This window comes from Pteropus medius, unplaced genomic scaffold (assembly GCF_902729225.1).
Source record: "Pteropus medius unplaced genomic scaffold, Ma_sr-lr_union100, whole genome shotgun sequence".
NCBI lineage: Eukaryota > Metazoa > Chordata > Mammalia > Chiroptera > Pteropodidae > Pteropus > Pteropus medius.
The window spans coordinates 27,822,361-27,848,431 of record NW_024349519.1 but is presented as its reverse complement, the minus strand read 5'-3'; the positions used below and the strand labels follow the sequence as shown (position 1 = coordinate 27,848,431).

At 37.8% G+C, this 26,071-nt stretch overlaps 1 protein-coding gene and 1 long non-coding RNA gene across 4 annotated transcripts in view; one reads left to right on the top strand and one right to left on the bottom strand.

The window, feature by feature from the left end:
* Positions 1-182: 182 nt before the first annotated feature.
* Positions 183-26,071, bottom strand: part of FAM149A (family with sequence similarity 149 member A) — a 41,741-nt gene continuing 15,852 nt past the window's right edge. Inside the window, exons 1-14 of one of the 3 annotated variants that reach the window (XM_039882692.1) lie at positions 23,319-23,411; positions 18,898-19,008; positions 18,478-18,616; positions 16,339-16,481; positions 13,757-13,882; positions 12,891-13,061; positions 12,167-12,357; positions 10,961-11,115; positions 7,706-7,809; positions 6,781-6,990; positions 4,137-4,257; positions 2,838-2,966; positions 2,675-2,753; positions 183-426 (exon numbers count right to left, since the gene is read on the bottom strand). In XM_039882692.1, coding sequence (XP_039738626.1) covers positions 353-426; positions 2,675-2,753; positions 2,838-2,966; positions 4,137-4,257; positions 6,781-6,990; positions 7,706-7,809; positions 10,961-11,115; positions 12,167-12,357; positions 12,891-13,061; positions 13,757-13,882; positions 16,339-16,481; positions 18,478-18,579 — 1,605 coding nt within the window. In that variant the 5' untranslated portion in view covers positions 18,580-18,616; positions 18,898-19,008; positions 23,319-23,411 and the 3' untranslated portion in view covers positions 183-352. The other 2 variants (XM_039882693.1, XM_039882691.1) reach the window with 2 other exon arrangements.
* LOC120618466 (uncharacterized) lies at positions 17,493-22,317 on the top strand. Its single transcript, XR_005657260.1, has 3 exons — positions 17,493-17,827; positions 18,418-18,630; positions 21,578-22,317. It is a non-coding gene; the product is annotated as an uncharacterized LOC120618466 (long non-coding RNA).

The following is a 26,071-nucleotide window of genomic DNA, read 5'->3' as shown; positions in this document are numbered from 1 at the left end:
CTCTCATATATTAAGGAGTGTGTGATTACATCACTAATTATATGTGTCTGTATATAACTGATAAAAGGACGGATTACAGATACATATTAGATTCTTTTGAGCAAAGCCTAAAGGATCCTTACTGGAATGCTTCCAATAAAGAAAGTTAGTGAGTTTGACCTGTATTCTCTTTACAATGCAAAGTGTTCAAAATTATGTTGTTTATTTGTTTGCATTTCTCTCAGTTTAACATCGCAGACTGTCAGACAAACAGATACAGAATGTAATACTTGTTTCTCCATTTTTCAAGTGATAAATGATGTGCTGAGGCTCTGAATGCTCCAACGAGTGCTGTAGTTCTGGTGAAGTAACATTAAGATGCCACTTGGAATCTCTTTCTTAAAGTCATAGTTGTCCTCTGAAAAGATTTAGGTGGATATTGTGAACCTGCAACACCAACCAAAAAGTAATTCTCAACAAAATGTTAAAAATTCCAGCTCTCAAAAGGATTGTTTTGTATATCCATGCAGGTGATATTTATTAAAAAGAAAGAACAATTTCAATGTCACTTTTAAACAAACCAGAAAACAGCCATATGCAAAAATTTTCATATCAGGTGCTAAGAAGAAGGAAAGGTGCTCCTTCTCCACCATGCCCGGGTGCTGCCCCTGGGTCCTCCCAGAGCTGATGGCTTTGCAGGAACCTTCTTCCCAGAGGTGGATCCAAAGGCCCAGAAAGTTGAGTAGGGAGGGGCAGAAGCAAAGCCAGCTGCCTTGCCACTGTTGGGGACACTCCCTCAGCTTCTCCTCTTTTTTTCTGCCACAAATGTAATAGCTCCTGGCACTTTTTGACTTGGAAGCAAAGGTAAGAAAGAGACCACAGGCCTGCTTGTCAGAGAAAAAAAATCTTCAGAAATAGAGGGACATCTCTCTTACTGTACCCTCAGTTACTTCGGTAGAAATAAAAAAGGTTTCTGATCATCGGTAATAATTGTCACAAAGTTTCTAAGAAGAGACTACACTGACTTAGTATTGGGTGAAAAATTAAGAGTGCAGATTTAAAACAAATTCAGAGCCCAGTTCCATCTGCTAATGTCTACTGTGCACCCAACAAACTAGTAGGCATCTCCACTTAGAGTGCAGCAGTCGACATCTCCAAAACTGAATTCACCAGAATTCCTCGCATTCTCTCTTTCAGCACCATCCACAAAATCATATTTATCAGCCTTCACCCTCCGTTCTCTCTCACAAGCCACAGGACATTCATGCTGATCTGGCGGCTCATGCCTCTTCCAGAAAACCTCTCTGCTCCTTTACCCACTTGCATATCCAGCCAGCTGGTCCTGCTTACCATACTCATAGCCCTTTCAAATTTCCCCATTAGACAGAATGTTTCTTGAGGCATGGACCGAAATGTTCTTGGTATTGGAATCTTTGCCTTTAGCACAGAACTTGGCACAGAGCGATTGCTTAGTGCTTTCTATTTATTGATAAACAAACTGGACGCCTACTTTCCCCTTGACCATTTACAACTACGTTAAGAGCGATACGTGATAATGCAGCATGGCTACCTTTTAGAGAAAGAACTGATGTCACTGACCATGAGAGCTAACACTGCTAGGGAAAAAAGGAAAAAAAGCAGAAAAAAGGTACAGCAGCCAAGAGCTATTAAGCATAGGAGAAAATATATCATGGGCTAAAGAATCTTTCGTATCGCTCTGCTATAGAACTATAGAAGAGCTGATGCAAACAGTGACAAACGTGTGTTTTTCCAATGCTTAAATTTTGCTAAAGCTATTTTAAAATTATAATATATAAAATATTTTCCTTAAAACAGCAAATTATCCTTTACATTTTAGATTCTCTATAACACAAATTTCATAAATTTTTAACAAACATTGTCTGTCTGGAATCCAGCTAGGTCCTCCCCATACATTTTCCCAATAATTATTTTAGCCACCTAGCCTGTTATAAAAGAAGAAACCCCAGAGAGGTTGAGGCACCCCGAAGATTGCCCAGCTAGTAGGGAGGAAGAGCCACGAAGGAAAACGAGCATTTGATTCCAGAGTGGCACACCTCATGACAATGCTGTATTAACTCCTTAAACAAAAATGTTGATAGTAGTTTTGAAAAATAAAACATCACTGGCTTGAATTCAGACTAGAAACTTTATTCTTCAAAGATCATACTTATTTGTAAAATTTGACCTTATAAATAATTAGAATATATGTATTAATTTTATAAAGCATTTTTATAATACCTGATAGATAATTATAATTACAATTAGATAAAACTGTAATTAGATAAAATTTGTAATTCTCTTCAAAGAGAATCTAAGATTAGGGTTTAATTTAGAAGAAGAGCATGAAAACGAGCAGAGAGAGACTCATAAGACTCATATAATTAAAATATATTTTTTAATTTCTCATAAGACTCATAAGGCAGCATTTTCCTTTTTTATGACAGTGAGGCCCTAACTTAATTAAGGGCATTTGGACATTTTCCCTTGTACTATCAACAGCAGCTAAATAGAGATTTTAGAGATTTCTAAGGCCTGGCAGTAAACGACAAACACTTGTTATTTCCTCTGGCATGGTTAAAATAGTCCTACCAAGGTAGACAATCTTCAATTTCTCTTTCCAAAACTTGAAACTTCACTTATTACATCATTTTATGTATAGATGGTGAGCACTGACCTGTCAGAAAACCTTGACCTGTCCAGGTGTGACCAGCAAATTCCATCAGTGTCAATGAACCTTTTCGAGGAGTGTCTGACTATTAGAAGAAAAATAAAATGTGGGATGAGTTTTATTGTTTCGAGTATTTTCAGAACCAAAGTGTGGTTAACAGAGAACCTACCAGAAATGTATGGGTTGTGCTGGGCCTTGAAAACTGTTCCGTGGTCAGAGATCTTTCTCGAAGAGGTGATCGTTCTATACTGTCAAGTACTGCACTCAACACACGGTTTTGTGCATGCTTTCCTCTGTACTAAATGAAAAATAATGTGTTCTTGTTTAAAAGAAATACAATCCTTAAAAAGACAAAAAAAATTCTGCATATGCTTCACTCTCACTCATTCAGTCATTTAGTCACTTGCCTTTTTGAAAACTTACATTGCTAAATATAAGATCCACTAAGTATAAATTTCAAAATATATTTTAATTATGTAATTGTATTATTTAAGCCGATAAAATGATAGTGTTCTAATAGGTAAATGTTTTGAAAAAACATTGAAATTATAATAGAAATGTAATTTTGCATTTGTAAAGCATCAGACTTTTTTCAAAGGTAATATTTGCCTCCTTTTATGATTTCACTCTAAGCCACAATATTCTGAGGTTAAACACTAAAGTTTTGCCACTCTTGCCTTGTGGGGAAGGGTTCTACTGCTGTGTTCAAGGCGGCACAGAGAATGCAAGAGAAAACATGGCTTCAGTCTTATTTCTCTCTCTAGGCCTTCTGTGTTATATAAAATAGACACAAGTTACTTGAATTAGAGTGAAGTAAGCAGTCGTTATAAAATCTGGTTATGCATACTACCAGCAGCATAGTTGCCCCAGACCTTTCGCAATAGCGTAAGTTGAATCTGGGTGAAGAGGATATTGCCTCTACATTGCAATAAACATGGTAAAGTTACTTGTAAAAATAAGCATTGATAACAATGGCAGGAGAATTGTACTGAGCTCTTAATTTATGCCAGGCATTATATAACCTCTATAAATTCATTTAATCCTTATAACCGGTTTTTGAGGTAGCGGTCATTATTGCCCCTTTTTAGAAGACAAAAATTGAGGCTTGGGGAAATTCATTTGCACCAAATCACACAGAGTTTGTGTGGCATGGCAAGATTGAAACACAGATCTGCCAGTGTCTTGACCTCAGCTTCATGCTATTTTCTTCACTACACATCCTGACCATCGGATATTTCCTTGACACCTAAACTTTCTGATTTAGTTTAAGCCATATTTTTATTTCACAAAATAATCAATTAACCTTCCCACTCCCTGTAAAGTCTCACGAGCCATTTACTTTCAGGAAGCACGTTACATAGACAGTTTAAGTTAATGACTTTACTCAAAGTGCCAACGTTATATTCCTTTTTTTTTCTCCAATAGACTATCTAAACTGTGCAATTAAATATAATGAAACCTGTCTTACAGAAACAGGGCGAGATCCGGGAACTGTCACATTCTGCTCAGCAGTCTCTGAGCCTATTGGGGGTAACCTGCTCCGTGAAGTTTGGACTGGTGGGGAAGACGTGTGGTCTATGCCGGTTTGCCTGTAAACACAACAACACATAACTGAACACCCAGGTGCAAAGATATTGAGGACAGACCGTACCACATAGTCCTAATCTGAGCCCTTAATCACGGTCTGCCTTCCAAAAGAAATGAGCTTGACTTTCAGAAAGACGAATGTGGGAAGGGGCTGGTCCCCAGCCCCAGTCACCTTCTCCTTGTTTGGCAGTGACTACCCGCCTGTGTTTACTGAGTACTCACCTATGCTAGCCATTGTGCAGAACGCAGAGGTAATCAAAGATCTAGGTCCTCCCCTTAAGGAGCTTACAAAGTATTGAAAAGAAGGCGAAAACACATGAAATAACAGAGTACAATGCAACCCAGTTCATATAATAAAGTCCTATGGCATATGGTTCTGAACATGAGTACCGTAGAGGTTTAGGAAATGGAGTGATCAATGAAAGATAAAATTAATTATAAATGTGCAAGGTCTACATGAGGAAAACTCCAAAACTTGATATAAGGTCATGAAAAGGAGACACAAAATATGTTCTTTAATGGGAAAACTAAATATTGTGAAAATGTCAATGCTTTCTACATTTTTAATAGATTTAATGCTCAAAGTCCAATGTGACACTTTTTTTTTTTTTTTTTTTGAAATTGACAACCAGATTGTAAAGTTTGTCAGGGTGAGTGAGTAAATTTTAATAAAAGAAGAGTCATGATAATATAGGCTCTTCCCTACCAGATATTAACAATGAAACATTAAATTGTCCGGTTTATGAAGAAAAATAGAGCCAGATATTCTAGAAACAGGTTCTAATTCATTTATTCATTAATAATAAAGTTGCGAGAGTTAAAATAAAACTATTTTGACCTACTGAGTTTTAAAATACACAGACTACCCAGAGTTGTGTGGCTGAAGGAAAAAGATAGTCTTGTGTATTGCCAATGGGACTATAAATTGGTAAAACCATCCTGGGAAGAAATTTGAAAAAATATTTCAGGAACCTCAAAATATCCATAAGCTTTGACATGGTAGTTTTCATTCTAGGGCTGTACCACAAGGAAATACTTTAATTATAGCCTTACTAAGATTCATATTAAATGATATTCACTGCATATTATAATAATGAAAATATAGAAGTCTCAGTAATAGAGAAAATACTTAAATCATCACATACCCACATGATCATATTTTAGTCATTAAAATCATGCTTTCAAAAGTATCTAATAACATGGAAAATATGAATAATGTTAGATAAAAAAGTATATGAAAAAGTGCTGCATCTACAATAGTAAAATGATGTTAGTATTAGAAAAAAGCTAATGGAAAGAAAAGGAAAAAAACATAATCAAAGACAAAGTAGTAGTATATTTGCCAAAAGTTGTTATTTTTATTTTTCTATGTGTTGGGCATACAGGTGATCTTTAATTTCTACTCATATTTTTGGCATTGTCCCAATGTTCCACAGTGATCTTGTAGTACTTTGATAACTAGGAAAAAATGTTACTTCAATAAAAGCAAAAGACAGAGCATGAACAAAATCATAGAAGTAAGAATGTGCATAGCTGGCATTTCTGTGGGTCAGAGAGAAGATAAGGCTGACCAGAATTAAGGCGGGTAATGAGAAATGGGAAACAGGCGTGCACAATCAAAGACAGTGTTATCGCCGGTAGGGGCAAACATTGATTCTTGGTGGGACAAAAAACATGTTACTCTTTTTATGCATAAATCACAGATATAAAAAAAATGTACGACTGTACAGTATATATGTGGCATTAAATTTCCACGGGTTAGGGTGAAGTTAGGAAAGATAGTCTAAAAGGACCCCTTAGCTGTGCAATAATGAAAAAAAAAAAATTAGAAAATCGCACCTACAGATAGATACCCAAAAAAAAAAAAAAAAAGAACGTACAGTTAGAAGTGACTGAATTTATTTCAACAGGAAACAGAAAAGGTTGTTGGTGAAAACCCGATAGTGGAGCCAAGTAGGTTGGGAGAAAGAAGAGAGAATCAGTAATGTGCTACTGACACGGGCACCAGGTGAAGAAGAGGTCCAAGGTAGCCACAGTGAGGCTGGAGGATGGAGAGAGATCTTGAAAGCATTAGCAGGGAAGATCCAAATAAAGCTAGAAATTTTAGTTCTAAATCGTGAAAGAAACGCTGACCTATCAAGAAGCTTAAAGTGGTATTATGTAATATATCTTGAAAGAATCTAATTACTGGTTTGGCACTGGCAGCTGCTTATGACTCCTGCCCCTACAGGGGACCTAAGCGCAGCCCCTTTAATAACTGCCTCCCTTGCTGATGGTCCAAGCGGTGATCTCCAAAGCTAGACAGCACCATGGGGATGCTTACAAGTTATTTAGCTTAATTTATACAGCTAAGCAGAGTACTGGAACAAAATTCACATTAAACATTCAAATTAAGGAACTACTTAGAAAAGTGTCCACATAAATTTGACAGAGGATGCTTTGTCTGGAATAATCCATAAGCCCCAACTGACAAGCATCTCTGCCCTCTGTGACCTTTGGTTTACCATGAAAGAAACAAGACGTACAGTTTTGTTCCCCTAAGAACTTCATCACTGTACACATTGGGGGTTTTCATTCTCTGCGAGTCTGAAGTAAGAGAAGGCAGTCTCCTATGGACCGGTGTTCTCTTTGCAGAAGTCTGTAGCCCGCGAGGATCTGAGATTCGGCCCAGACGGTGTCGTGCTGAGGAAAGAGCACTGGCCCCTACACCCAGTGATTTGTCCTCTTGTTCATTCCTGGAGGAGGAAAATCAAATTAATTACTTAGATGTAAGCACTACGAGAACAGGAGACATATATATTTGCCCATTACTACCTACACTGTCTAGAACAGTGCCTGGCTCATAGGAGATACTCCTATTTATTGAATGGACAGACTATGGTTTCCAATTCATTTTCATTTTCAGTGAAGGATCACTGACAGGAAAAAAAGATCTAAGTTTCTCTTTGTCTGCGTTCAAACAGTATAGCCCATAAGATTAAGAATTCGCAGCTGCAGTCCCCTTTTCTTATCTGCCCCAACCTAATAGTAATTGTTTTATGGTTGATATGAGAATAGTATGTTTTTATTCTTACACATTGGCTGTATCCTGCCCTGGATGTTCTCAGACATATCAGGATCAAGGAATTAAATGTGATTCTCATTCTCTCATGTCCTCTGTAGTGTTCTGTGTTCTACTGCAGGGATTCCCAACTCCCAGGCCATGGACCAGTACCAGTCCATAGCCTATTAGGAACTGGGCCACACACTAGGAGGTAAGTGGTGGGCAAGCGAGTGAAGCTTCATCTGTATTTGCAGCCGCTCCCCAGCACTAGCATCACTGCCTCAGCTCCACCTCAGATCATTGGGTATTAGATTCTCATAGGAGCACCAGTCGCTGGAGCCAGAAAGGGGACCGCTGCTCTAGTGTGTTCAGCTCAAGGAGGAGGCTGGGTGACTTATTATACGTACTGTGTTCTATCTGCAAAATAGGTAGGTCTCTGCTGAAGCGGTTTTGCTTGAATTGTCATCACACCATTCAGATCACTATAAAAATTGTTGGAGAAGCGATGAATCTGAGAAAGTAAAAACAATAAATGTTAAAAAACATTCAGTGCTATTGTCATTACTGATGCCTCTCAGGAATTGGCAGGAAACAAATGGCACACTCAAAATGGCTTCTTTGAGAAAAATTTAACAACGGTACTATATTTTATAAAGAAGTGGGAAGAGAAATTAACAAGGAACTGCTTAATTCTCTAAGGCTTATAACAGTGAGGACACAGGCCCAAAGCAGCAAGAAATAAAGGAGAGATTCCTGGAATCTGGAAAGGACAGATGCAAGGAGAAATGCTGCCACACACTGTGACCTGCCGTGAAGGCCATGTGAAAAGCAAAGCCAGGCTTCACTCTCCTTCCATCTCTGAGCTCACAACAGCTGCAGCACAAGGGAGTCCTTTATTGTAGCTTTTGGTGCACGCAAGAGTGAAAAAGGTGCAGAGAAGATCTGGAGAAGCAAAGCAAGGGTGTCCCAGCTCCTGACGGGTCTGCCCGCCTTGGACCTCTTCTCTGCCCTTGTCCTTCACAGCCGGCCTCATTAGCTTCCCAGAAGCAGCATGAGAGCCTGGGAAAAAAGTGCCAGATTTCAAAGTGCCAGATTTCAAAGGCTTGAATTTGAATCTCAGTTCGGTTTCCTGTTTGGTGATCTTGGAAAGACTCTTTGGAGTTTTCGTTTCCTAATTTTTAAATTGGGGATAATGACACCTACTTCAGAGTTATTATGAGAATTAAAATAGATTCACATTGGTGAAAGCATGAAATAAGGGCTAAATAATCAGTTCTCTATTCAATCTCTTAATATTTCCTACTAGGATTTAAAATAATACTTTGATCTAGGCAAACAGGATATCTCAAATTAGAATTCAATTCTAGTTCAAGCATATATTTAGCAACCACAGTCACATTTTCCTCATGTTGAATATATATAAAAAGAAACGTTAGAGGAATAAATTGAGATCTATTGTAATTACCATTAGAATGCTTGGACTATTTCAAAATAGGCACTAGTAGTATTTAATTTTTACTTCCAACTTTGTTGTCCGTTCATTTTCGTTTAGCATTCGTCCAAATGAAAACGTCAAACTAGAGGTGGAAAACATTTTTAAAAACCACAAAAAGCTATAAAAACAACAAAACATCTGTAAAAAACGCCTTAGACTTTAAAATTTCCATACTTCTCAAGTTTATTTTTTAAAGTAAACGTATTTAAATTTAAAAGTTCTTTTCTATGTTGTTATAGACTGTTTGTTTCTATGCAATTCATACTGCATATTTTAATGTGTGAAGTGGGAAATACCATTGAACTTGTCAGAGCAGTTTCAAGAGACCAAAACTATAATAAGCTGATAGCAATTCCAAAAGTTTTCCGAAGAGCAAAAGCAAAGAAGACTTATTGTAAAGACTTTACACTAAAAAATTAAACAATCTTATTTGATATTTCTGTTTAAAACCATTGCTCCTTGAACCACGTGCCCTATTCACAGGCCTGTGTGTTTTCAGTCTTACACAGATATTCTGCTTATTTGTGCCCATGCTAGGTGTCTATTTTTGTCTCTGTCTTGAATATTCTCCTTCTTTTTCAACTTAATAAATCTTGCCTTTTAAGATTCAATTAAGGTCTTACTTTGTGAAGGATATGCTATTTTTCCTCTGAACTCCACAGCATTTATGAGCTAAAGGACACTTGATATACAATACAATACAATGTAATGTAATATGTAGTAATGTAATGTAATTAATAAATACAATAGAATTTGAATCTGGTTATAAATAATAAAAACTAACACTTATTGAGTGCCTACTCTATGCCACACATGTCTTATCTCCTTGAATTCTTACAGCTTCCTACCTTATAGTTCCCACAGATATTGAAACTGAGGTTTTTGAGAGAGAGGGACTGATTCAAGATCACAAGGCTAATAAATTGTGATGTCAAACTCCAAACTTGTAATCTATACCCAAAACTTCAAACTCTCATCCACTCTACTACCTACTACTGCCTCATCTTATGTGTGTATATGTGTGTGTGGTATAGTTTGGCATGGCTGGACGCCGTGCAACTAAATTGTATGTACCTCAAGACCAGGAAGCCTCTGATACCCCTTTTCTCTGCTCCTTCACACAAGACGGGCTATGCAAAACATAAAGTCCAAACTACTGAAAGTGTCCCATGAACGAGCTTGTCTTTTCCAGCCGCACCTTCCACTAGATCTTTGAATAAGAACACAATTCAAGAAATATTTACTGCGTTAGTTAGTTGCCAGGTTCTGCGTTAGGAGCTCTCAAATATTTACATGATTTTATCCTCGCAACAATCCCTTGGACAACATCATGTTATCCTCATTCTTTAGATAAGGAAATTAAAGTTTAGAAAAGTTAAACATTATTGTCCAAATAATTTCCCCTTAGAGGTCTCTTGATTCCAAACGCCCCGTTCTTCCTACAATGCCTCTGCTGGTCCCAGTGTCCCATCCTCTAACTCTCAGTCCAATCACCGTTCCCCAAACACACCTCCTCTTTCTTCCCTTCATGCCTTTGCTTGGCCTGAAATGACCCACATGAACTTCCTAGCCATGAAAGCCCTATTCATGTTTCTGCTCAAATTTCACCTCCAACCTAAAGATCAGGCCTCATCTCCAGTCAGGATAAATCATTCTCTCCTTTATTGTCCTATGGCACTTATTTTGCACATCGCTCACAGAATGTATTGCATCTGACTTGTATTATACTTTTTGTTTTACTAGTTCAGGGACTATGTTTTGTTCGCCTACATATCTCCTCAAAACACCTAATACAGTTCACTTAATACAAATTCAATAAACGTTGCACGAACCCAACATAGACTCATTGACTGATTCTTTTATCACTTTGATGGGAGGAGAAGAAAACATTCGTAACCTGCAAATTGGCTAGAAATATTGGTGGAAGGCATTTTTTCTCTTCAAAAATACAGAAACAGCTCTACAGCTCAAAGCAGGTGGAAAGTCTCAAATCTGAGTGTCCCCACTCTATTAAAGAATATAGTGATGTTATTAAACTCCATGGAATAATTATTTCAAAATTTGAGTCTTATTTCATTAATAAAATTTAATACAATAGTAGTCTTGACAAACTAAGGCCAGAGCTATAAAGATTAAGGAAAAAATAGACTAGTGGAAAAGCATCTACCTGAGGTGGGTTAAGATGAGAAGTCATGGATATGCTTCGAGTTTCAGAACTTCTAGATGGGGGAACACTTGACACATCAGTGTTAATACGGGAAATGAGCAGATGTGGAGATTTAGTCTCAGCTACTTTCAGTTTTCCTTTCTGTTTTTTTCTTCCTGTGTCAACAGAAAAATCAATATTACTAAGAAACAGATTACCTAATATATGTACTGAAAATTCATCATTCGAAAAGAATATTTGTTATTGAATTATCATGAGTCTGCTATGGTCACCGAACCTTGCTATAGAGCAGTGGTCCCCAAACCTTTTTGGCTTCAGGGTCCAGTGTTCCTATGAGAATCTAATGCTTGATGATCTGAGGTGGAGCCAAGGTGGTGATGCTGGCGTTGGGGAGCGGCTGTAAATAGAAATGAAGCTTCGCTTGCTTACCAGCTGCTCACCTCTTTCTGTGCAGCCTGGTTCTTAACAGGCCACAGACAGGTACTGGTCTGTGGCCCGGGGGTTGAGGACCCCTATTATAGAAAGCAAAGATACCACAGAGCAATTGGCTGATATAACACTTTTCCATGTGTACATAATGAAATGCCTATTATTTCAGTGGTAGGAAGGAAAATAGAGATTATACGCTGGAGCAAGAAAGAGTCTTAGTATTTTATAATATCCCAACTAATCACTTTGGTTGGAAAAAGTAATATTTAAATTACCATGATTATTACTCTATTGTATAGATTACATAACACCAGTCATTAATGTCCACTGCTAACATTTCAATGATTTCTTTCTACTCAATTTCAAGTAGTTTAGAAAACATTTTATAAAGTTAAATTGGTGATTATTAAATTAGCTGTGTTTACATTTTACGTTGCAAATAATGTCATAAACAATTAAAAAAAAACAGTATGCCATTATTAGAGATTAGTTAGGTAAGATTTTTTTTTTTACCTTAATATAATAAAAAAGTGATTTCTAGCTTCTTTCTTGTGTATTTCTGTGACTTTTCTTTTTCCAGAATGCACATATATTATTTTTGTAACTCTAAAAGAATCACGTCCTTTTTGAAGTAATTAAAGACAAGTTATGAATTAAGGCAGAAAACCCACTTCTCGCCCCAATTATGTGTTAGTCAAGGCTAGGCTGGGGCAGGCACAAAGCTGAGAATCAGGGGTCTTTCTTCTTTTCACTAGGCCAAGTTCTATAAATGGGTACCTGTGAGTGTAATTTCCCAGTTTTTTCTAATCAGCTCTTCCAGTATTTCCACCACATTTGTCCAGACGTGATCAAATACTTCTGCAGCCACGGCATCTTTTATACAGTCATGAGGGGAAACAGGAGGAAATCCGTGTTTACGCCATGTCCTACGACGGTGAGCCGATTTTTGTTCAAAACGTACGTCATCACTAAGGATAAAACCCATTCTAATTATTCAAAGTATAAATGGTTAAAGTTAAAATAATGTTATCCATCTATCTAACATGCAAGCATATATGCACATTATACGTATATAAATAAACCAGATTTTTTAAACAGCATATTGTTTTTTAATGTACCAATTTTTAATCGCAAAGCAAATTTTTTATTGTATAATATTTGTAGTTTTTATTTAAGAACCAAATATGCATTTAGTGCAGAGGTTGGACCTTCCCCTTTGCTCTTCAGGGCAGCCTGGTGTAGAGTACCACGAGACCCCGGGCACAAAGGCCACTAGTAGCTTTGTCCACTTTCACCAGCAGGCTGAACACAATTGTTTTCTATCTGTGCCTTATCGTCAAAAAGGCATATACACTACTGGTTAAGAATCTAAAATTTGGGGGAGCACATTACTCTCTGAAGAATGGAAAATCTTTTGGATACGTGTAAAATACTCAAAACACTAAACGAGCATATTAATATCGTTATACTATTGAGTCAATTCCAAATAAAATCTGTTTACTCTTCTTTTCTGTCAAAAGCAAAATATTCTTCAATCTTTCCATCCACATCGTAGACCTCTTCTTGCAGGGATGAACATGCCGTTAGGTCGGCCACCCCTGTGCAGTCAGAGCCTGGCAGGGCAGGGGCTGCAAGTGCTGCTAGGAGTATTTGAGAGCCAGAGATGCATAACCTATGGGAAAAGCAGATTCCCATGAGAGTCTGTAGAACATCAAGAGTACAGTGTTTGCATGATTTGGTGTGTTTTTAAATTATCTATAAAGCACAGAATTCCAAAATTTAAAAAAAAAAATCACTAAATATTACATTTAACCAAAGTCATCCCTAACGAAACATTTTTAACACAGGCATTGTTAAAAATTTTAAAGGCTTCTTAAAAGTCTAAATTTTTCTATGAGTTTGTATCCTCTTAGCTATAATAAAAGGATGTCATGGCACAGTCCCCAATATGTATGACTGGCATAGAGGGATTTATCAAAATCTGTTAGTGAGCAAAAGAAAACAGGATGGAGCTTTATTTCTTCTGCTACTACTGCCTTGAGGCTTAGGATCAATCAGAGTGAGGCAGTTTTTGATTTTCTACTTACCCCACCTTTCAGAGTCTTTGAAACAAAAGTTGAAAAGTTAACTCCCTTGATATCTGTATTACACACATCATTCATCATCATCATCATCATCATCATCATCACCATTATCATTATGAATTTAGAATCTGAAGCATTTCGTGTAAAAATACTCTGTACCTGCCCTCACTGAAATCTAAACTTCAAAATTGATGGAGCCGAGGCTCACGGCTAAGAGAGATGTGAAAACGTATAATGAAATGCAATTAAAAATACTTTTTGAAAGCAACTTATAGCAACATACTCTCTGATGTTGCTGTTGCGTTCGCCGGCATCTGAGAAGGGTTCGTGGACTGCACTATAAGCCTCACTGCCCTGAAAGTGGCGGACCCCTTCATCAGTTGGCAGGATGAGTTGTCTTCCTAATACTCTGCAAGGTTAAAATAAAAAGAAAATTACTAATATTTTTTCATTGGAAAAGGGAAAAATGTTTTGCAATTTTAAAAGTTGAATAAAATGACATTTTGAAGGAGCATGTTAGAAGCAATAAGGACCCCTGAGAACACAGGTGCAAAAATCCTCAACAAAATGTTAGTAAACTGAATTCAGCAAGACATTAAAAAGATCATACACCATGATCAAATGGGAGTTATCCCTGAGATGCAGGGTTGTTTCAATATCAGCGAATCAATTAATGTGATACACCATATTAACAAATTGAATAAAAAGCATGTGATCATATCAATAGATATCGAAAAAGCGTTTGACAAAATCCAGCATCCACTTATGATAAAAACTCTCAGGAAAGTGGGAATAGAGGGAACATACCTCAAACCCATAGCTAACATCATACTCAACAGAGAAAAGCTAAAAGCGTTTTCCTTAAGATCAGGAACAAGACAAGGATGTTTACTTTTACCACTTTTACTCAACATAGTACTGGAAGTCCTAGCCACAGCAGTCAGATAAGAAAAAGAAATAAAAAGCATCCAAATTGGAAAAGAAGAAGTAAAACTGTCATTATTTGTAGATGACACGATACTGTATATACAGAACCCCAAAGATTCATCCAAAAAACTGTAGAACTGATTCACAAATTCAGAAAAGTAGCAGGATATAAAATTAATAATGGAAAGTTGGCTGCATTTTTATGCACTAATAATGAACTATAAGAAGAGAAATTAAGAAAAAAATTCTATTTATAATTGCATCAAAAAATAAAATGCCTAAGAATAAATCTAGGGGGTAAAAGAGCTGTACTTGAAAAATTATGTCATTGAAGAAATTGAAGATGATACAAATAAATGGAAGTGTATATCATGCTAACGGATAGGAAGAATTAACATCGTTAAAATGGCCATACTACCTAAAGCAATCTATAAGTTCAATGCAATTCCTATTAAACCACCAATGGCATTCTTCACAGAACTAGAACAAATAATTTTAAAATGTATATGGAACCATAAAAGATCCTGAATAGCCACGGCAATCACGCTGCCTGTTATCAAACTATAATACGAAGCTATAGTAATCAAAACAGTGAGGTATTGGCATAAAAACAGACACATAGCTCAATGGAACAGAACAGAGAGCCCAGAAATAAATCTATGTCTACATGGTCATTTAATCTCTGACCAAAGAGGCTAGACTATAAAATGGGGTAAAGACTGTCTCTTCAATAAATGGTGTTGTGAAAACTGGGCAAATATATGCAAAAAGAAAGAAAAGAAAGAAAAGGAAGGAAGGAAGGAAGGAAGGAAGAAGGAAGGAAGGAAGGAAGGAAGGAAGGAAGGAAGGAAGAAGGAAGGAAGGAAGAATAATTAAATAAATAAAACTGGACCACCCTCTTATACCATATACAAGAATAAACTCAAAATGGATTAAAGACTTAAATGTAAGACCCGAAACCATAAACCTCTTATAAGTAAACATAGGTAGTAAACTCTCTGGCATTGATCTTAGTAATATTTTTCTGATTTATCTTCTTGGGCAAGGGAAACAAAAGAAAAAAATAAGCAAATGGGACTACATCAAAATAAACAATTTTTGCATGGCTAAAGAAACCATTAACAAAACGAAAAGACAACCTGATGAATGGGAGAAGATATTTGACAATGATACAGCAGAGAAGGGGTTAATATCCAAAATTTATAAAGAACTCATACTCTTTTATACTCTTTAAGGCAGGCAGCTTATGAAGGACACAAAAGAATACAAAAGAACCTACTTAGTCAAGATTTTTTGAAAAGGTACCTAATTGAGGTAACCAGAAGATCTACCAACAAGTGTATGAGTGTTAGCATTTATTCTCCCCAGGCATAATACAGAGGAACTTCAGATAACCTGTATGGATTTTTCCCCCTGAGTAGTTAATTGAAGAGAAAAAGCTTCCCTTTATATCCAGTCTATATTCTTCATCTTTGATATAAAAAAAAAAAAAAAAAAAAAAAGGTCTCCTACATAAAGACTCTCCCCTGCGATGGTAAGGTTCATCTATCCAATCATACGGCAAATAATTACTCTGTTCCTCGCACTCCCCCACTGTTCTCAGCGCTGAGGGCAAGACTCATGTTGCTCACATATTAGAGAACATGAAGGTAAAGGATGACTTCTACATTCTCATATTTGACATGCATGCAATGCCTTTCTGAGGATGAGCTAGATTTGCTTTTCACAAATTAAAATGCACTCGAGTATTGGAATGTCTTAATATTTCCTCAGACACCATTTCAAAAGACGTGATTTTTCAGGAAAGGACATGTGTTCTGGATACATATTTTGACTGGGCAAGTGCTTTTAGTAAAAATGTACTAACTGTACTAAACAATCAGGAGCGGGCAGTTCCAAAAACCCATTCCGGATAATCACTATGACAAACCTCCCCACCTCAAATGGATGGATCTTCTTGACCATTCACTACATTCAGCCAGCAAGTTCTGGGTCTGAGGGCTCACTTTCCTTTCAAATAACATTTCTTCAACCTCCCAGAATAACTGCTGTACTTTCTGTGCATTGGCTTGGTCAAACTCCTAAAACAGAAACACACATTTAGTTATAAGACTAAAAGTTGTAGAAATATCAGCTTTATAATTAATGATACTTACAAATTTAAAGCACTCATTACAGAGGAGGGAGTAAACATGAAAAAAAGAAACCAGACTTTGAGGTCAGACACATCAATGCTCCAACGGTTATTCTTCTGATAAATTACATCCCACTATGAGCCTCTGTTTCTTCAACTGTTAAGTAGAGATAATTTCTACCATATGAGCTGAGACTTATTTGAGACTTTACATAGATATAATTATAGGTATAAGTATACATATTGATACAGACGTGTAAATATCCATACACACACCTATATTTCTATGCATACACACACATACATACACATAAACACATACGTTCCTCATACAGTTGAGTGTGTCACACCTAAGAACATCTGAGAAATCAAGCTATTTTTTTTCTGATGATACCAGTCAGAAAAAAAATTACTTTTAAAGAAAGAACCACATAAACACCACCACAATTGAGAGAACCAACTCTGGCAGGCAGCCTCCAGGGTAAAAGCCCTAGTTACTTCTATATTCTTCCAGGGATGTGTGAACCTGAAATCTAATCCACAGCTCAGAGCAACAAAGTGCATATCCAGTCTGACATACTTGATCCAAACAGTCAATTCAGGCTGATTTTCATAGAATGCTATTCAATATTTTCGGGGTTATTTCTTCCCATCAATTGCTAATAAACTAGATTCTCAGGTTGCAGGGGAGCTGAATTCTTTCTTTTAAAATGCAAATAAGGAGAAAACCAATAATAATATTTGCCTCCTAAGAGGGAACTGGGTGGCTGGGGCCTACAAGAGGGCTTGCTTTCGATTTTCTCTCTTTTGCATGGTTTTGCTTTTGCAACTATTACCTATCAACGAGTAAATAAAAGTGTTTAAATCAAAAGCTATTTTAGATTGTGGATAATTTAAATTCCATAAATGGAAGTCATAAGAATCTCTGTAGATAATGACATGAAAATGTGTACTAAAATAATCTCAGAATTTGGACAGTATGAAACAGTGGCTCTCAGCCTTCTTGTCATTGACATACTTGTGACAAATGAATGTGAATGAGGGTGGCAGGGAGTGGGTGTGACATGGGGCTGTTTATCAGAAGTGAGAGAGTCACATTCTTGTTTGAAGAATTCCCCTGTGATTCAGAGCTGACTCCCTCCCAGTCTTCCGTCCCTCCTAGCCTTTGAGAATCACTGCTGTAAGACCGGAGGAGAAGGGGAGCCTTGTGGGCAGTGACAAGTGGAGAACTGCTTTTAAAGAGAGCAAAGAAAAACAGAACACAAGAAAAGAGCAGGAATAAGAACATCCAAGGTGCTATACTGGAGGCTCTTCCCAGCCATGAGGGCTTCGCACAAGCTGCACCTTGGGATTTCGAGGGTCATGCGAGGGGTTAAAGAGTCAGGAGACTGTGCAATTGGCAGAGTGCTCAGCTAAAGCCTGACTAATAGACTGAAAGCTCGCTTAGCTAAGAATTCCACTACCAAAAAGAGCAAAAATAGGGTTAAAGTTAATAGTTTCTGCTAGGGTTAGAAAATGAAAGTAAACTTTCTGACTTAGAAATTCTCTAATCATGGTGATCTTTTACAGATTTTTCTTCTCCCAAATTTTCCTCTTGAGTTCCTAATTGTCAGTGTCTGTCCTGAGTTTACAGCTACAGATATTATACAAGAAATCATATATAACACATGGAAGGGGCAGGTTAGGAGGCAGAAAAAAAAACAAAACTATCAACAGCTAAGACTCTGAGTTGGGAGATTATGAGTGATTTTCGTTTTTCCCTGTATTTTCTGTATTTTTCAGTTTTTACATGTTGACATGTAAATGATTATATATGTATGTACACATATATGTGTAATAGGTGATGCATTTAATATTGGTAAAAAGGTTTTTTGTTTAAATAGGAAAGCAACTCTTCATTATAAATTGTAATCATAAGATTATCCAAAATATTCTGGACATACATCATCTCTCCAAGAGTAAATGGAACTCCTCTCAGTAGAAAAGCCAGCGGTCGAACTCTGCGTCTCAGAACCAGACCAAGAGCTGTGGGCTTCTGGGGGCATGGGGCTTCCACCTGATGAAAATGATGACGTAGATTCACTGCAGAAACAAAAGTAAGTTATGTAAACATTTCCTGGGGAAAGGTATGCTTTTAAGTGGCTTTACTTCTATGAGCCATATTTCTTTTCTTTCTTTAAAATACGTTTGTTAACTTCACAGTACACTGGTTGAAAAATATTTATTCAGTTTATTCACTAGGCTAAAAAACCCTGCTTTTTTGCTTTTACAAATTCATGGCCAATTGCTGATTTTGTTTCCCATATTCTTTCTGGGCATGTTTTGATTTTGCAATCAGAAGCAATTAACAGGTTAATTCTTACCAGGTATATTTATCAATGGCTTTCTGCACATTTCTTGTAAAATGTGTAGGTAAAGTATCTTTGCTTTTTACAGCAAAATTGTGTTTTCCAGATCCTTCTGACAGTCCTCTTCTGAAAAATAAAATAAAACATGAAAAGTACCTCTAATGTAAAAATATAATTGTAGCCATTAAGGCTTTTAAAATTTCCTTTTGTATAACGTTGCTCCCTTCCTCCTGCCATGTCCTCCTAAACACACACGTGTGCATGCACACACAGACACGCACACACCACATATCCTCAAGAAACTGATATTTTTATTTTCTTAGAATCAAGGTTGCCATTAACGTACATTCATCTTTATGTAAACTGGGAAAAAAACAAACAACTTTTTGCAACATGGCCAGACTGGTAAAAGTTGCCCAAAACTCTGGGCAGACACAGCTTCATTCAAGTCATGACCTGGCAAGTAAAACATGACCTGGATTTCAGGTCCCCCCATCCCCTGAAAAGTTAGTTACCCTTGTGTTTGTAAAGCTAACCAGCCTCTCAGGTAAAAATAGACAATCTCATATAATTCTGAAATATATATCAAATTCTTTTGAATCTTTAAACACATAAATAAATGTCAGAAACACATAAACAATAGCTTACTTCAGTTTGGCATTGTTGTTTGGTGTGTAGCCTGATTTGTAGTTTTAAAATATTAAAATTAATGGAAAACTGAAACAAAGGAAATCTCTAAATTTTAAATAAGGTATTAAACCTGGCTGATGTCATACAGCTAGTATTAATCATTAAAATATCCTTTCAATGAACCTTTTAAAACATTTACTTCCCTCTAGTCAAAGTATCTTCCTAATGTCTAACAGTAAACCACTTCTTTTTTTAGAAATCATATTTTCTTGGACAAATAAGTTATATCTCATATTAACTTAAGATATGATAGTGATTTGGGGCAGGGGAAAGCTGACTTTCAATATTTCAAACGGGGACAGCATTCTAGCATTCATTAAAATAAAACCTTGCTTTTGCTTTCAATTAAAACTATCTAATTTTCAACATTAGTATTTCTGAATGTAAACAGAAATTTTAAAAAAATGTTAAAAGAATAAATTCTGCCCTTAGTTATGTACTTACTGTTTTCTTCAAAGAAAGAAAATTCTAAAAGCAAATTAATTACTATAAACAGAGGTTAGCAAGAATCTCTGCCTTCCAAACATGTCGTGTACAAGAGAATAGAATTATGATTTTTGCCTCTCCTTTTAGCTCATATGTCTTAAATACAACCAAGCAACTTTAAGGATAAAGGTGTTAAAGAAAAGGTACCAGAGAAAAGAATATAGGATAAGCTTTCATGCTAATAAACTGCTTTACCTTTAGCCCTTAGTTCAGTTATTTTAAAATATCAATTACTTATCACTTGGATAAGACTCAATAACTCTTTAGATATACATAAAACACTTAAGACATAAAAGCAGCAATCGACTAAAATTACATCAAATGGATGTGCTTTGAACATTAAGAAATATGTACTGGTATATGAGTTAATTGGCTTATCACTGAGAAATAATTTTAAACCTCAAGGTGGTGATTAAAATAAGGTGTCAAATAAAAGTGTTCCTTCATATCTCTATGATAATAATGGAAGAGTCAAATCTTGCTCTGCTATTGGCAGGCTGTGTGCTTTGAGCAAGTTACTTCTCTCCTGGACTCAATATCCAAATTTGTAAAACAATGACAATACCATCAACTCTTTTGTATAGTTGTTGTGAGACAAATTAGATAAAGTGTGTGAAATGTCTATACAATCGTGCCAGATATTATGTGCTAGATACATCAGGTTGATCTTGCTCACTGCTACTATTATCGTTAGCGATGTTGCTCCATGAAAACACTATACTCTTGGTAATTTGCACCTCCCACTACAATTTGTATTATACAGCTCTACTTAGTTTTTTTATTGTGGTGACCTTGACACTTTGTTAGCTTTCTTTATCTGTAGCATTTAAAATAATGTCCATCACACAGAGAAGTTCTATGTTGAAAGAATCAAGAGGCAGAGATTAAATTAATGACTAAAAAAAAAAAAGAACATGTTTTTGTTCTACAATTACTCTAACTATTCATGTTTTATACAAAAGATTACACTATGACCAGATGTAAAAATATCCTTCAAATTCAAGACATTTCTGGAGAATCTTTTGTCCTTTATAGAGAAGGAAAATTCACAGCTCTTAGTATAGCTGATAGCTCCAAAACTGACTTAAAACCAAATAGATCATCTGCTGCAATCATTTCCATTTCTCTTGTTTCTAACACCTCCTCTCTTTTAGCAACTTGAAAACTAAACTCATTCACTAATCTTAAGACACGTGCCTGTTTGTTTTGTTTCCAATGAACAATAACTATTCCTCCAAAAAATTTACCCCTTTTTTTTTCGGGGGGTGGTGAGAGGAAGTCTCAAAACTAAGGAGAAAAATGTTGACAAAACGGAAGAACTAATTTTTCTCTTCACATTACACCACATCCTTGCCAAGATCAGCATTCCTGCTCACATCAAAGTGTAGAAAGGACAAGAGGTCTTCAGGATGCAGGGGTGCTGGAGTAGGGGTCAGGGAATTACTATAAAATGGATGCCTTGAAACATCATCTACTTCCACACCATTTCTCTAACTTTTTTCTCCTCTGCCCTTCCCAGCTTCTTCAAAGTGTCTATACTTCTGTGGAACTTCCTGAACTTCAGAGTTCAGTGTAGTAACATTTGACCACAGAATTCAGAAGAATTCTAAAAAGGAATTTTAACTCATTCACTCAATGACTGCCCAAGGTCACGAAGAAGAAAGAGATGGAATTGGTTCCAAGACCCAGGCCACATGACCTGCATGTCTCTCCAGGGACCTCAAATTACTGACATTGTGGACTAAAAACAGAATCTGCAAAATTTGCCTTTTTCTTTTAATGTCTTGTTTTGATTCTTTGGTTTCTGTCCTCCAACCATGTGTTGTACAGTTATTTCACGCAAAATATTGAGTATCTTTAATCGCCTATAAACTCTCAATTGCTACATAAACCAGACAGTCTAAGAAAGTGTACACAACTTACAGATGTGTCCTATAAATACCTTAAAATGTGAATGTGGCAGAATACTTATTTTTCTGATGAAGCTTCTATTTCATAATGCAAGACATATAATAGTCATGTAATAGTTCCTATCTCTACTGCTTATATTCTAGAGATGATAAAATTCAGCTAGTTGGTACATTTAAGACTGTTCATTTGGAGACAGGACTTAGTTTTTAGAGAAGACGGAAGTGCAACGCTGAACCATATTGTATTAATTTGTTGGTGCATGAGAGTTAAGGCTGAGTCCCAATCTCTATGTCATTCCATTCTAGTTGTCAAAGAAATGATTCAATTATCGTCTTTTACTTTCAAAAAGCTGCCTCCTGATAGCCCGCGAACCTCTTTCACCTTGCCTCGTAGAAATTCAAGTATTAAACAGTGATCGCGGCTTTCAAAATTTTGTATTTTTGCTCAAAAGGATTGTCTGAAACGAGCACTGTACTCTGGGTTGGGATGCAGGATAATTTTCTGGATGGACTGTCACGAAGCTTTTCCTCCTATAAAGAACTCACGCTCCCTTGACCTAACAGGCGAACACAGACTGGTGGAGAGTTCATCTCAGATGAGACGGATACTTCCGAGAGCAAGTGAGCGACCTCACATGGGAAGACCGAATAACATCACCACGAGAAATCTCATGTTTGCAGGCAAGGAAACAGACCAGATGGATTCCAGCTTTGCAGGCAGAAAAAAAATCACTCACATGGCACAAAAATATGACACGACCGAGTCCATCCCACTTCCCTTCCCTGATCAAGACTTACCCAATCACAATCAGCCCCAAGCCTGCGCTCGCGTCCCCTGGGCCGGGCCCCGCGCCTCGAGGCCTGGGCGCCAGCGGGCGCGCACACCCCGCGCGGGCCCCCTGCAAGTGACGGGGGGTCGCGCGTCCCCGCGGCCCTGGGGCCCCGGCTCTCCGCCCGCGCAGCGCTGCGCCCCCGGCCCCTCTAGCTCCGCACATGCCGCCGAGTCGCGTCCGGAAACCCAGAGACTTGAGCGGCGCGTCCAGGGGCGCTCCCGGGCGGGCCTGCGCAGCCCATGGGCGCAGCTGCTCGCTGGGCGCCCGGGGTTGCTTCCCACTGCAGAGCTTTCGGCCCCCGCAAAGGCCAGATTCCTGCGCCGCGGGGCGACGCCTCTGTCCCCTCCGCGCACGCCCTTCCCTCCTCCTCCCCGGCTCGCAGCACTCTCCGCAGAGGTCAGGCTGGGCAAGGTGGCGGGTCCCCAGCGCCCCCTCTTCCAAAGCCTGGTCGGGATCCCCGCCCCCATCCGCCTTCTCCCTGCGCTCTGTCCACCGCCCACTTTCCCAGGACCCAGACCTCCGGAAAAGCACGTGGTTCTCTGTTCCCGCTGCCAGAGGCCAGATTTCATAATTCACTGACCGCGCTTTGGCCGCAAGCCACGCGGCGCCTGCCCCACCTCCCTCTCCTGGCCACCAGTGAGCCTGCGTCTGGCCTGCCAACCCCATCCCCCGGGGGCTGTCTGGGTGGGTCTTTCCGGATAAGTGTTTGCCGTCGTTAAAATAGAATTTCTCAGACCTGGCAAATACAAGATGCTAGCTGATCACTAAGAACTCTAGGTTAAATTATGCACCAAAGATGTTTTCTTTCATATCCTCTATCTTCAAATAGATGTTTTATCTTATGTAGTTCAATAACTTGTCTAAGAACCAGAGACATACCTGCATTTTCGTTTATTAATATGTGCTCGTTTCTATCTTGGAGTCATATAGTTATACCAGGACCAGAGTCACTGGGTTGTGTTCTGAGATAGCAAAATTACCAGGACACCATTTTCATAAACTTAAAGAAAACGGATTGAATTAACTGAGATAAAATACATTTTTAAAGCAAGGTGTGAAAGGGTGGACTCTACCTATGGCACGCCTTTCCCATTAAAAGATTTTTTAATAATTATAACTAATAAAGTGGATGCTCGCGCACTTTCCTGCCTGTCCTCTATAGCCATTCTCTTTTGAGATCTGAGGCCTTCTAAATCTGAACAGGTACAAAGAAGCCCACCTAATCCTCCTGCTCAGTATCCTGCACTTACAGAGCTAAACCAAGCTTGATTTTTTTTAGTGTCGAAAAATTCAGTTGATTTATTTTGAATATAGCATTTAAGGGACCTTCAAGATGATGAGAAGAAACCACTACCAACAACAAAACAATCATCCGTTCTTGAACTAAGGCTATTAGGATCCTCACCATGTTTATAGATAATTAGTAAGTTATAAATTCTAATGAGATTTTAAAGACCGATACATACATATAGGTATACTTGCAGGATTGTGTATCATAAAAACTGATGGTATCTGAAGTAAACACATATCTTCTAATGCTATTTATATGTAAAGCGATACATGACAGGGAAACAAAAGAACATTATGATCCATATATATGGTAGCTGCTTTTTTGTTTAATTGTTTAACATCCATACTAGGTAGATACAATTATCCAATTTTAGTGATGAAAATACTGAAGGCAGAGACTTTAAGTACAGTGTTCAAGGTCACTCAACTAGGATGTGGTAAGTGCATCCCAGGTATTTATTACTGTGACAAAGCACCCCCATCTTAGTGGATGAAAACAACTGTCATTTTATGGTCACAATCCACAGAATTCAGGAATTCTGGCAAGATGTGGCTGGGTGATTCTTTTACTTCATGTGGCATCGAGTGGGGTAACTCAGTGGTATTCAGCTGTCTTCTGGGCTAGTCCGGAGGGTCCAAGGCTTCACAAATATATCTTCCCGGCCAGGGGATGTCAGGGGGGCTGTGCACAAATGGGCCCTTTTTCCATGTAGTCTCAAGACATCCCCAAGTGGTCTAGCCAACAGGGCAGTCATAACTTCTAAATAGCAGCTCAGGGCTTGAAGAAACCAAGGCAGAAGCTGTCATCTCTATTAAAGGCTTGCCTGGAACGGGCAGTGTCACTTCGACTGTACTCCATTATCAAAGCAGTCACAGATCCAATGTATTGGAAAATAGAAGCCACCTCTCAATAGGAAAAGTGTCGAAGAATTTGCAGACATCTTTACTCTGCCATAATCCACCTTCTGGCTGCACATTATTCACACTCCTCTTGCAGGCATGCACAGTATACTCAGGCCTCTCAAGAATCTCAATTATGTTCAAGTGAGAACACCGAGGCTCCTCCTTGAGGCATTTCCTCTGGACCTGAAGACCAGTGGATTAAAGGGACAAGTCAGCAGCCTCCCACAAACTGAACAATGGTGAGATAGAGACGGATAGCCACAATTGACACACTCGTTTGAAAGGAAGGGAAGCAAGAAACACGGCAGTCATTGGTCCACGGCTATTCAAAACCCAAGCAGGCTCAAGTTGCCCATTCCTTGATGAGGACCCACTTCTGCTTCTGGACTTCTTTCCATCTCTTAGCTTGCCTTCCAGGCTCTTCCTTCTACCCTTTGAGGAATCCTCATGAATATGAAATGGTCCAGGTTTGAAAATAAGTATGCTCTGGGCTTGCTTCCTTCCAGAGAAGGTTGGGGTGGGGGGGACAAAAGTCTGAGTCCCTCCTAGTCCAAGCAGGTAGTGCTTCCACCACTCCGCCAATATAATTCTCTGATGTAAATGTTGTGCTTTTCTTTGAATTTTATCAGAGTTCACTTCACTAGTCATAAGCCACATTGACCTTTCTTTCTGGGACAGAAATATATTTCATTTAATCCAATATATCTACAATATTATTTCAAGGTGTAATCAATATAAAAATTGAGATATTTTAAATTACTGCAGATTTTAGACTTACCAAGCCTCCACAATCATGTGAGCTAATTCCTTAAAATAAATCTGTCTCTATCTCACTATCGTTCTTTCTCTATATCTATGCATCTATGGATCCATCTATCTGTAAATATATCTCTATAAATCTATAAATAGAGATAGAGATATAGATGTAGACATAGATACAGATGCATCTAATTGGCTCTATTTCTCTGGAGAACCCTAATACAGTGGTGAAATTGGAACGAAATACAGAGTTTCATTAATAACAATGCATGAACGTTGGTTCATTAATTGTAGCAGATATATCATAATAATATAAAG